This window comes from Colletes latitarsis, chromosome 9 (genome assembly GCF_051014445.1).
Source record: "Colletes latitarsis isolate SP2378_abdomen chromosome 9, iyColLati1, whole genome shotgun sequence".
Lineage (NCBI taxonomy): Eukaryota > Metazoa > Arthropoda > Insecta > Hymenoptera > Colletidae > Colletes > Colletes latitarsis.
This window is the reverse complement of record NC_135142.1, coordinates 26,028,037-26,040,189: the sequence shown is the minus strand read 5'-3', so window position 1 is coordinate 26,040,189 and position 12,153 is coordinate 26,028,037. Positions and strand designations below refer to the sequence as shown.

The 12,153-nt window shown below is 36.1% G+C and overlaps 3 protein-coding genes and 1 long non-coding RNA gene across 7 annotated transcripts; 2 read left to right on the top strand and 2 right to left on the bottom strand.

Moving 5' to 3' along the window:
• Positions 1–402: 402 nt before the first annotated feature.
• LOC143345546 (uncharacterized) lies at positions 403–1,348 on the bottom strand. The gene is made up of 3 exons (XR_013080280.1): positions 1,132–1,348; positions 802–1,041; positions 403–728 (listed from the first exon to the last, which is right to left on the bottom strand). It is a non-coding gene; the product is annotated as an uncharacterized LOC143345546 (long non-coding RNA).
• A 457-nt stretch (positions 1,349–1,805) lies between these two features.
• Positions 1,806–5,330, top strand: Ced-12 (engulfment and cell motility Ced-12). 2 transcript variants are annotated; one of them, XM_076772438.1, is made up of 7 exons: positions 1,806–2,146; positions 2,322–2,615; positions 2,684–3,112; positions 3,192–3,608; positions 3,676–4,113; positions 4,198–4,504; positions 4,733–5,330. In XM_076772438.1, the coding sequence occupies exons 1-7, from the start codon at positions 2,015–2,017 to the stop codon at positions 4,894–4,896; spliced, it is 2,181 nt and encodes a 726-aa protein (XP_076628553.1). In that variant the 5' UTR covers positions 1,806–2,014; the 3' UTR covers positions 4,897–5,330. The 2 variants fall into 2 exon arrangements, with proteins under 2 accessions (XP_076628553.1, XP_076628555.1); XM_076772440.1 differs by having other exon boundaries at positions 2,104–2,238.
• A 60-nt stretch (positions 5,331–5,390) lies between these two features.
• On the bottom strand, positions 5,391–8,671 carry Patsas (palmitoyltransferase Patsas). The gene is made up of 9 exons (XM_076772441.1): positions 8,197–8,671; positions 7,666–7,919; positions 7,450–7,564; positions 7,218–7,343; positions 6,689–7,134; positions 6,357–6,606; positions 6,116–6,288; positions 5,864–6,029; positions 5,391–5,803 (listed from the first exon to the last, which is right to left on the bottom strand). Exons 2-9 carry the CDS (start codon positions 7,845–7,847, stop codon positions 5,600–5,602), a joined length of 1,662 nt encoding a protein of 553 aa, XP_076628556.1. The 5' UTR covers positions 7,848–7,919; positions 8,197–8,671; the 3' UTR covers positions 5,391–5,599.
• A 979-nt stretch (positions 8,672–9,650) lies between these two features.
• LOC143345377 (trafficking protein particle complex subunit 12) lies at positions 9,651–12,000 on the top strand. Of its 3 annotated transcripts, none has more exons than XM_076772442.1 (3): positions 9,651–9,814; positions 10,001–10,174; positions 10,266–12,000. In XM_076772442.1, the coding sequence occupies exon 3, from the start codon at positions 10,267–10,269 to the stop codon at positions 11,833–11,835; it is 1,569 nt and encodes a 522-aa protein (XP_076628557.1). In that variant the 5' UTR covers positions 9,651–9,814; positions 10,001–10,174; position 10,266; the 3' UTR covers positions 11,836–12,000. The 3 variants fall into 3 exon arrangements, with proteins under 3 accessions (XP_076628557.1, XP_076628558.1, XP_076628559.1); XM_076772443.1 differs by having other exon boundaries at positions 9,651–9,921; XM_076772444.1 differs by lacking the exon at positions 10,001–10,174.
• Positions 12,001–12,153: the final 153 nt, after the last annotated feature.

Here is a 12,153-nt window from a genome sequence, read left to right as displayed (position 1 = left end):
CTGCTAGGAAGGCATGTCATGAAATGGCCCATTTAGAGTTGGGTTAACGAGTGTATATATAGAAACGAAGGCTCGAGCGAGCGCTTGTGAGAAAGCCCAGGCGGCGGCAGATTTGAAATCTTTCCGCGGAACTTTGAAAATTTTTGCCTCTGGCAGCTAGTACGCGGAGCTGGCGTTTACCTATCGACCATAGCTATGGCGCTGACGGTTTCAGGTCCATTTTAGACTTGAAAATTTTTATCTCTGGCAGCTAGTACGGGAGCTGACGTTTACTGAATGAATGAATAAGTATCTCTAATCGACCATAGGTCAGGCACTGACGGTTTTATGTCCATTTTAGACTTTGTTATCAGGAGGGGATGGTAGGGGAAGAGATGGCAGGTATCTTATAACTAAGGGAATGGTTTCGAGAGGAAAGGAAAGGTAGAAATGATGAGAACACGTAACATTCTTTGAAATTATATCATTTATTGCTATAGATTTACATTATACAAAACTTTAATACATATAAACATATTATATTATATTATATCATGTCACAAGTTGTCAGCAACGGTCAGCAGTGATCAGCAATGGTCAGCTGACGTCGGGAGATGTTGGCAGAGACCAGCTTAAACCAGGAGACGCTGGCAGAGGTCAACAGAGGAAGGCAGGAGTCGTAGTAATCGTTGTACGTTGCCAGAAATATATACGGTGGTTAGCAAAGGCATGCACAGTCAAGCAGAAACCTGCAAAGGCAAGCAGAGACTTGTAGGGGCATGCAGTAGTAAGTATTTTGTCCTTATACATTATCAGAAATACCTGCAGTGGTCAGTAGTGTTCAGCAGAGGCCAAGAAAGTTCAGCAGAGACAAGCACATGCTGACAAAGATCAGCAAAGACCAACAGAGGTTAGCAAAAGTCAGTAGTAATCGTTATAGGTTGTCAGAAATATAAGCGATGGTCAGCAGAGTCCAGCAGAGGCAAGCAGTAATCAGAAGCAGCCAGTAACAGTCGCTGTATGGTGTCAAAAGTTGTCGGGAGTTCTGTACTTTTGTCAGCACTGGTCATCAGAGGTCATCAGAGGCAAATAGAAACCAGGAGTAATTTGCAGAGTTCAGTAATGAACTCTAGGAAAGGCAAGTAAAAATACCTGGGCAGTCGAGATTCCGAATCGTATGCCGTTGACGTGAGGTCGGATTTCAGTTGTTCAAGAGCGAGAAGGCAAATGTGAGCCTACCTCTCTTAACTCCAATGAGACGTGTCCACGGTGCACTCGGCGCTTCGTCTGGTCTCTGGTTTATACCAGAGATGATAGATCACGCGTATGTCGGGAGCTTGTAGTGTTTCGGAAAGTCGACAAAGGCAAACTGACGCATGCCCTCGTTCTCGATTCTCCGAAGTTGCCCGAAGTAATTTCGGACTGCCTCGTGAGAGTCGAGAGAGAAAGGCTCACGTTTCCCTTCTCGCTCTTAAACAATCCCTCTGGTGCTAAAACGCCCAAGATTGTCGTGGAATAGTTCGTATCGCCCACACTAGATGGATTTCTCGACAAACTTGGGCGTTTTAGCACCAGAGGGTTTGAGATTGATAAATAGGCGCCATCTAGCGTTGAAGATACCGAACTATTCCACGACAAACTTGGGCGTTTTAACACCAGAGGGTTTGAGGTCGAGAAATAAGCGCCATCTAGCGTTGAAGATACCGAACTATTCCACGTCAAACTTGGGCGGTTCAGTTTGGCTTTGCAGACTTTCCGAAACTCTACGAGCTCACGTACGCATGATCTGTCATTGTGTGAGTAGTGCACGCGGTGCTCAATCTGGTATCTCTGCTCAGTGCGTAGTCTGGTAACACTAGGTCTAGCACTAGTTAGACTGTTAGACGCCTTTAATACGATATAAGTATGGTGGCCTGTCATATTGTTGTGACAAGAGATACGTCAAATTTATAAGATTTTTTAACGTGAACTGGACTGGCGTTTTTCGTATCTCTCAACATTGTTTCAATAATTAACAATTGTTACTAATTCCTTCATGTACACGCAGACAATAAAAATGCCGGTCCAGAAGGATTCTAATATTGTGAAAATCGCTGTCCAAATGATAGACCAAGTGCCACAACTCATTGAATTTAATCAAAAGCAACCATTAACTGGAATTATTCAGGTACTTCGAATTGAGGCTATGCTTAATAATTAGAATAATAAATACTTATTGAGGACAATTATTTAACTCCTTAACATATGATTTAAATACAAGTAATTTTTCAAATCCGTAAAAAATTTTTAAGTAACAACTTATGGAGTAAACATATATTATAATTAATTGAATTTTTTATTAGGAACTATGCAATGGGTGGGGTCTCTCTGATCCTGAGTCATATTCATTACAATTTTCTGAAAGTAATAACCAAAATTATATCACAGAAAAAAATCGTAATGAAGTAAAAAATGGCAGTATTTTGAGATTAGAGTTTTCCCCTTCCAAAACAGCAAGTAATATTCTGACCAACCTCAATAATGGAACAATAGAAGAAAAAACTATGGCTTTGCAGAATCTAAGCTCACTTAGTACAGATATAACATTTGCATTTGAATTTATTAATAAGCAGGGATTAGCTTTGATTATATCACAGGTAATTTTGATAAATTGTTCACTTTAATTGCTTCGCTATCTTATCTATTTAATGTATTTTTTATATAGGTAGAAGGAGAAAAATATAAAGGTAATACGCTTGCATATTCACTTCAATCATTTGTAGAGCTCATGGATCATGGCATTGTTTCATGGGATATATTAGAAACACCTTTCATTAATAAAGTAGCTAGTTATGTAAACAATCAAGCTGTAACTCAAGACACTAGTATTATTGAAGCTTCGCTTAGTATTCTCGAAAATATAGTACTGAATTCTTCTGGAAAGTATGGACAAGTTGAGAAAGAAGTGACTTTTTCAAATCTAGTAATACATTTACAAAGTATGCGTCCACAAATACAACAAAATGCAATAGCTCTGATAAATGCCTTATTTCTCAAGGCTGATGTTTCCAAGCGCAGATCTGTCGCTACAACTCTTCAATCTAAACAAGTTAGAAGTGTTTTTTTGACTAACATCATACAGTCTACTGGTCAGGTACGACGTATTTAAACATTCTCATCCGTTATAAAAAAATACCCTTCTAAATTTATAATACGATTTACTTTTTGTGCAGGTTGGTGCAGAAATGGCACACCAGTTATATGTATTACAGACATTAATGTTAAGTCTATGGGAACAACGAATGATGACAAAAATGGATCCCCAAGATCAAGACGCGCACGATAAAATTAAAGAGCTCCGAAGAATTGCTTTTGATACAGAAGGGATACCTGGCGGAGATGTAACCGCTCGTAAACAAGGCCTTTATGCCAAGGATTACAAAAAATTGGGTTTCAAATACGACATTAATCCTGCTCTTGATTTTACAGAAACTCCTCCTGGCATGCTTGCTCTAGACTGCATGGTTTACTTTGCACGTAATCATACAGAAGCTTATACTAAAGTTGTTCTAGAGAATTCTTGTAGGGCGGACGAACACGAATGCCCTTTCGGTAGAACAAGCGTGGAATTGGTCAAGTTACTTTGCGAAGTAAGCGTATAAAGTTTAATATAAAAATTCATTCAAACGAATTATATTCATTGTTAAATTTAATTAGGTATTACGCATTGGGGAAGCACCTAGTGAACAAGGTCAATCATATCATCCAATGTTTTTTACACACGATCATCCATTTGAAGAGTTCTATTGCGTGTGTATAGTTTTATTAAATAAAACTTGGAAAGAGATGAGAGCCACCACGGAAGATTTCGTAAAAGTATTTTCCGTTGTAAGGGAACAAATTACTAGAGCGCTTCAGTGCAAACCTACAGGGTTGGATAAATTTAAAAATAAGTTACAACAATTAACTTATTCAACAATTACTAACCTTTGGCAACAAGAAAGAACTAGTAGAGAAGAGTGGGAAAGTCATGCAAGACCAATTGTTGAACTTAGAGAACAAATTACACCCGAAATTCTAGAACTCATTCGGCAGCAACGCTTAGGATTTTTGGTAGAAGGCACTAGATTTATGAAGTATAGTGCAAGGGGACAGGTACGTATTTTTTATCCTTACAAAAACTTCTTCAAACAGTACAAGTGCTAGAACATCTGTAAAAAAAAAGTACAATGCATACAGAGAATCAAGGATAAATTTTGGTACGTTCGACTTTCACCTAACCACAAAGTATTTCATTATGGGGACTGCGATGAAAAATCTGTACCGACGATCGATGAGCTCCCTACGAAGTTAGCCGTTGTTGAAATTCGGGGTTTACTGACTGGTAGAGATTGCCCTCATATGAAAGATTTGCAAAGACGGAAAACAACGCATCAGTTGGCGTTCTCTTTAATTTTGGATTCCGTCGAAGTTTCAAGCTTAGACTTTGTTGCTCCTGATGAGATAGTTTTTGATTATTGGACAGATGGCATTAATGCTTTGCTTGGTATGTAATAGCTATTACACACATGACGTACAATAAGTCTTCGATTTATGCGGTTAATTTGTTTTTGAGCCTTCCGTGAATAATTAATTAACAAATAAACAACAGTTCTTCCTATCTCCATTCGTTTAAAATATATACAAGAATGTAAGTAAAAGCACAATTGCGTAACTCGAGGACTCGCTGCATAACTTTTTTTATAGATTGAAGAAAATAAAAATTTATTTGTAGGCAATAGAATGACAAGTAAAGAGGCAGACCACGATTTAGAAGTATTATTATCTATGGACATTAAATTAAGACTTTTAGACGCAGAAGAAATTCATATTCCTCAAGATCCACCTGCTATTCCCGACCCACCGCCAAATTACGACTTTTATTATGAATTAAAGTAAGAAATCCATTTATCATCCATCGTGCGTATCCATCATCAGGTAACTTTAAAAATTAGAGATATAATATTTTATTCTAAATTATAATTTTTATACAAACAAATCATTTTTAATATTTCCATTTTTAATGACTCTATACGATACTTAAGGTTTTTTATGGTATAAATTGACACGTATAAGTATTTTAATTATATTAGAAAACGCAGTATATTTTACCAAAGACATATTTTACATTTTATATATACAAATTATACATACACAACAATTTTTAAAGTGTTTGTATATACCAATTTGATACTTTTACATCGACATATTATTTTTTTATGTCGTAATTATAGAATGAATTTAAAAATTAATATGATTATTGTTTCCTTAGTAGCACTTTTAAATCATTTAACTGTAATTGTAATAGGACGCTATTTAAAATCATATTTAATTGTTATACATATTTTGTAATGGTTATTATAATATTGTAGGTGTAATAAATTTAAATGAAATAAATTAATAAATTATTTATTGAAATATGCTTTATGAATCATATAGATAAAAGGTGACAATAATAGAAGCATTAATAATGTAGATCATGTGCAGGTACATATGTTGCAATTATTCCGAAAAATAGTATCAGTTGCATGATTAATAATATTTTTACATTTTCTACAAGTGCAACACTGCTTTAAAATAGTGATCACAACTTTTCAATACCTTACATGATATCTTCTGAAAGTATATGGTAATTTTGTGGGTCATTTGCTTGATGGTTTGGCGGACAAAGAAAGAATTCAATAAAATTAAGAACAGGGCCTCTGCTAAATGGATTCAAATATCTGCCTTTCTTGTCTCTTAAATACGAATACCTTTTGTAATTAAACATTTCATTTGTGGTCAAATTCATACACGCATGTAACACCTATATATAAAAAAAAACGGATTATCATAAATCTAGCACGCAATTATATTTTATATTTACCGAAGTGCATGTTAAAATCCATCCAAGTCCGCAGAAGACCAAAGCTTCTAATACACCTAGTACATATAATAATTGGATTCCTTCGATCGCCATACAGTAACAAGCAAAGTAAATTGTAAATGAACAATTTATTGCTACGCACATAACAAAAAGGAAAAACCACATCCTGTAACAATAATTTGTTCATGATAATTGGCAACTATACAAACTATATGCAAAATATGCATATAATTGTAATAATTTATTATTTACCTATTTCTTAAACCCACGCAATTGTATATAAATGGACAGTGATGATCAAAATATGTGACGCATCTGTTACATATTCTACAGTGTTTAGCCCTCAAAGGTCTGAAGCATCTACAACTGTGACACAATCGAGATAATAATACATTCCTTTTTTTCCATTTATCAAAACATGGAATCTAAAAATAAATTTTACTAAATATTCTGACATTTCATACTGATTAATGCTTAAATCATTACAATATACTTGTTTAATTGCCCTATAGTAGGTGTCACTGTTTTGTGGTACATAGCCAGGATCCCTCCTGTTTGCTACAATCCATGAAATCCACATAACAGTATTCCAATAAATAAAGCAATAATGGCTGCCGCGTAAAAGGTTCCACGTTAATGGGATACATTTTAATAGATAAATTGGATATCCCCATAATAGAACAGATATCATGAATAGTAATATAGGACCTTTGCTGTTTCCAGCTCCCCCAAATAGTAGCGCCCTTAGAAGATTACCATGTATTAATGTATTAACGTGTAAAATATTTTTGACAATAATTCACGAAAAATGAAATTAATACAAACCAAAGTTCGTTGATAGGTGGTATCCATCTAGCCCTTCGTTTCTGTTCAGCTTGGAGTATTCTTACAATTCCCGAGTGTCTGTGACTTTTTGCTAATTGCAATGGTGTTTTACCATTTTTATCGCGCGGTTCCAATTCAATTTTACTCTTTTCACACAATATTTTGACGCAACTGACGTTGCCAGAAAGACACGCTAAATGTAGCGGTGTAGATCCAAAATAATCTGGTTTTTGCAAGTCTACTCCGCTGTACATAAGTAATCTTATTAATTCCGCGTGGCCTTTGTATGCAGCCCAATGAAGCGCGGTATCGCCATTTATATCAGTTATATGTCCCAATGCGCCAGATCCCAATAAAAATGCCGCTGTTGCAAATTTTCCAAACATACAAGCAGTCATCAGAGGTGTTAAACCTTTAAAATCTGCTGCATTAACGGCAACTCCTGCCTAAAAACAAAAAACTATACAAATTTTTATTTGCTTTGAGATACATACGATTTCATGTACAGTATTTTCATTAACTTGCATACCTTTAACAATAACTGAACTATTGCACTATGGCCCTTTCGACAAGCCCAATGTATTGGCCTTGGTCCCTGTGTTCCAAGACAAGAAAGATCAACCGGTCCATTACGTTCTATTAAATATCTCATTACCTGTGGGAGGATAAAACATTTTAGTTCCAAAAAGAAAAAAGTATGTGCTTATACATATATACCATTGCTACATGTTTCTAAGGGTTAATAAAACAGAAAAACTAACTTCAATGTTTCCATCCAAAGCAGCCCGATGGGCAGGAGTATATCCCCATTCATCCCTTGCACTCAATACACTTAGACCATTCTTTTCTACCAGTTCATCAACAGCTCCAATTTTGCTAAAAACAAGTTCAAAGTTTTTTCTATTGCCTTTTGGTATATCCTTATCTATAGAAACAAAATTGTAAAAAATAAAAGAAATGCAAATACATAATCTAACCCAGATCTGAGAAGTTTAAACATCTGTTTTGTTTCATCCGATGGTGTTTGACCCGAGGTATGTTCATCAGCATAAATATTATCATCAGGGCCATTTCTTGACTGTAGATCAGTGCTTTTAGCAGATCCATGGTTCTGCTGGGTGGTGCTAGAAATTAGAGTGTTTGGTAGATGCCTGACCATGTCAGGATCTGGACTTAGTTCCCATACGGATCTTGCTGCACCTGGCCCTGTTACAGGGCTCACAGGGTACACCTAAAAAGATAAATTCAGGTTTTGGTCAGTTCATGTACAGGATGCCCCATGGTGTTTCCACCAAATTGCAAGAACTTAATCTAGAGATAAAAAGGAGAAAGAAACGTTCTATAAAGTTTCTAAATAAACGGTTCGTTTTATTTAGCTTTATGTGTTAAAAATTAAAAATTTCGCGGTAATTTCGAAATAATGATTTTTAATAAGATTTAAATTTCCAATCGTGGTAATATCGCGTGCATTATATTTATATGCAACGAAGATTTATTTTCTAGTTTACCTTACAAAGCGTTGCGAGTTCCGTATTTACACGTTCGTGTTCGGAAGGTGTCCTGAAGGATGCGCCCTGTATAGAGGTTGTCCCACCTTCCGGAACGGTTAGTCACAAGGAGACATTTGGTCCAACCATGTTTTCCAATTTTCGTCTTGTTCCACACTTTTTCCTTCGCCGCGATAAACTCGAACACAATAGCTTCGTTACGATACAACGATGTGGCGAGTCACGAGAAGCAACGTCCGCATTTCCGACTATCGTTATTTGACATTGCGCATTCAAATCAATACCGCGGCACAGAGTAACAATGCTACCAGGCCGGGCACTAGGTGTACCGGGGACTCCTCATTCCACTTTCGCGCACTGTGCCAGATTATGTGTACATACGTGAGCTCTTAGAGAAAAAATTAAACGAAATCTTACACATTGCATACCTACTTAAATTGCATTAAAAACGTGCACCACTAATGTTTTGGAATAACGTCGTGCAAAATATTACTCGTCGATTTAATTTATTTATAAAACGTGTTATCAAGATTTAACAAAGTTAGAAGTATGTAAAATCTTCCTTACATTTATATTAAATAAAAATTCAAAATCCTAGTACATATTTTCTATGATTTTTATTTAAATTCCCCTCTACCTTTCCCATTAGTTCCTTAATTCTTATAAATTCTAAAGTTTTATAATCCCTCGTGCCTGCTTCAAATATTAATCGAATCTAATTAATATCTAATTAACTTCTTCGACTATTTCTCTATATATTTTTTCATGTAATTAATAAGTTATAAACGATTACTGGAAGCGATTCTTATTTCAATATCGCGCTAAAAAGTGCATCAAATAGTGTCATCTAATATCAGAGATTCGTACTGCTAAAATCGTGCCAGGATCACAGAATGTCGTAGGAGGTATCCGGAGTACAGGTTCCCCCACTCCTGGTACTCCTGCACGCAGTACCTTGATTATTCATTAATAAATCCTTTCCTGGGATTAAAATATGAACTTTTAGAATCGAAGAATGTAGTATAGACCCTTGACAACATTCAAGGATACTTTTTGTAACCATTCCGCCCGTAATTAACAAATTATTAACGAATATCGGAAGCCGGGTCACTGTTTTGAACCACTTAACCTCACATCTTACGTATCGGTAATAACCAATTAATTAGAAGGAGGAGCGTAGCAAAATTGGTCCTTAAATATTGCCAGGGATGTCTACTTTGTTCTCTAATAGCCAAAATATGTGTGTTATTGTTAAAAAGTTGATAATTCACCGATTAAAGCAGACAGTAATACGATCGTAAACATTCCGACTTTCGATATTTGTTACTAACTTGCGCCTGCGTAACAGGAGTAACAGGAGTGGGGGAACCTGTACTCCGGATACCTCCTACAACATTCTGTGATCCTGGCACGATTTCAGCAGTACGAATCCCTGATATTAGATGGCGATACTGTTTTATGCACCTTTTAGCACGAGTAACTTGATTTACGAGTAAAACTATGTGATTATAAACATGAATTGCAATAAGATCTATTATCTTTTACAGCTTTTCACAGAAGCAGAGTGACAAGTAATGTCGTCGATAAAATTATACATGTAATCAGAAATAAAGTAGAGGTTAGTATGTATTCATATTAAATATGAAATTATGATAGCTTTCGTTTTCGTATTAATAGAAATTAAAAAATCAACGATGATAGAGGCGTATCGAAATGTTCTTGAACGTATGTAAATATTACCCCGTGAGAAAACTGTCTTCATCAGAATGAAATATCACTGAAAGTACATATTTTTTTATTTCAGGATGCTCTGTTCGTTCTGAAAATTGACAAATTCCAGTGGGACAGGAATTTGAGAAACCCGTTCGTACATCTGTGCTATGCACATTAAACCATTTTCTTTCGTATACATACATCTTAGAATTAGTAAAATGTCTCCATCTGATCTTGACAGTTGATGTCCAAACTTTCATCTAATGTAAGATTTATGAAAATTTTCAAGCACTGGTAAATTAATGTAAGTATATTTTAAGCAAGCAATAAGTAATGTATTGTAATGTTTAATGCAGAATGGCTGATAGCAACAAAACATCTACGAAACCGAAGTCGGAAACAGTCGAAGAGGTTATGGAAGAGGAAGTAGATATCAGTCGTTATTTCGAGAATGTGTCCCGCACTATTTTCGACGAGATCGTTTCACCCAAGATAGGAGATTTCTTCGAAGCTCAAAAAGGTTCGGGAAGCAGGATTCCGGATTTTGAATTACTAACGGAACACTCGAACGAATTTTTAAATAGCGGTGTATTGCTCGGTAATGAGCGAGTCGATCATAGTGCCATGAACGATATGCACAGAGATATCTGGATACCTTCGGAACAAACGCGAAAAGTCTTAATAAGTATCGCCACGTCGACTATCGGGTCTAATTCTCTTGACAGAGATAACTTGACGATGCCAGGACTTGTGATTCAGGGAGACATGCCTGATTTAATAAAAAGTACAGCTATTCACTTTTTAGGCGAAGATGAAAATATTCATAGAAATGTACTTACTGCTTCGGATGTAACGCAGGATGAACGTGGCTTAAGAAATTTAATACAGGCTGGCTGTTACAAAGCAGCAATAAATTTGTCAGGGAGACTTTTGGCAGTATATGCTCAAGGGTATGGCAAGATAAATCAACCGAGCAAGCATACACCGCACTCTTTGCAATTATGGTACACGAGGCTTGCTTTACTGACTAAACTCAAGCAAATAGATGTATTAGAGAACGAATCAAAACCGTTTGGTAACTTAGATAAGCCTGACATGTATTTCACGTTTTATCCAGAGCTTTACGGTACTAGACCAGGTTCTATGGCTTCCTTCTCTTTTAGATTACTTTTAGCCGAAATTCCATTGTATTGCGGGAAACCAAAGCAAGCATTGGATAATTTATTTAAACTTTTAGCCACAGTGAATCAAATAATAACAAATTATAATGCCGGACTAGGCGGAGATGGATCTCGTATAAAAGTCAGTGCAGCAGAGCAAACAGACGCTGTACGATTATGGAAAGGCAGAAAATTAAGAGTCCTTATGTCTATTGCTAATTGTGCAGTCAACACAAAGAATTATGTACTGGCTATAGATATTTTAGAACAACTATGCGACTATCCAAATTGGACTACCGAACAATTGGATGCTTTGAAATCTAGTATCGGGAGGCTACATCTGTTTTTGGGCGACGTTTCGGCGGCAGAGAAATTACTTATCGGCAAACATAAACAGGATAGCAATTTAAGCGTCAGAGAGTTGATGGACAGAGGATTAATGGCAGTGGCACAAAACGCTTTTCAAGATGCTTACACGTGCTTTCTAGCTGCAGCCACGTTGGATCCATCGAACATTGTATTAACTAATAATATGGCTGTTTGTCTTTTATATACAGGACAGTTGAAAGCAGCAGTAAACTTATACGAGACTGCAATTACAAAAAATCCTGTAAAAGGTTTGCAAGAACCTATACTATTAAATATATGCAGCGCGTATGAATTGCATACAATTCATTGCGAGCAACCAAAATTACATTTGTTGAGTCAACTGAATAGGTATAAAGGGGATGCTGTAGATATTCAGTGTCTGAAGCTTGCTATGTAAAGTTAACACTAATTTTAAAGGAAACTATTTTATTCGTCCATGTATAGCGTATGAATAAGCTACAGGAGAAATTATAAATCTGTTATTTATTTATAAAAGTGATTATATCAAGCAACGTGTAAATTTTATCAATAAAAATCAATTTCGATTGAGTTTAAAAAAAAATCTCGGCGGTTCTTAATTAACCCCTTTCCGTACTTTAACAAGTCTGACACGCAAACAAAAACTAGGCCCAAATATGGACATTACGAGCCAGGCTCGTGGACAGCAAATCACAATCGTGATTGAATTTTAGTTCCCATCAGTACGCCGCAAGAG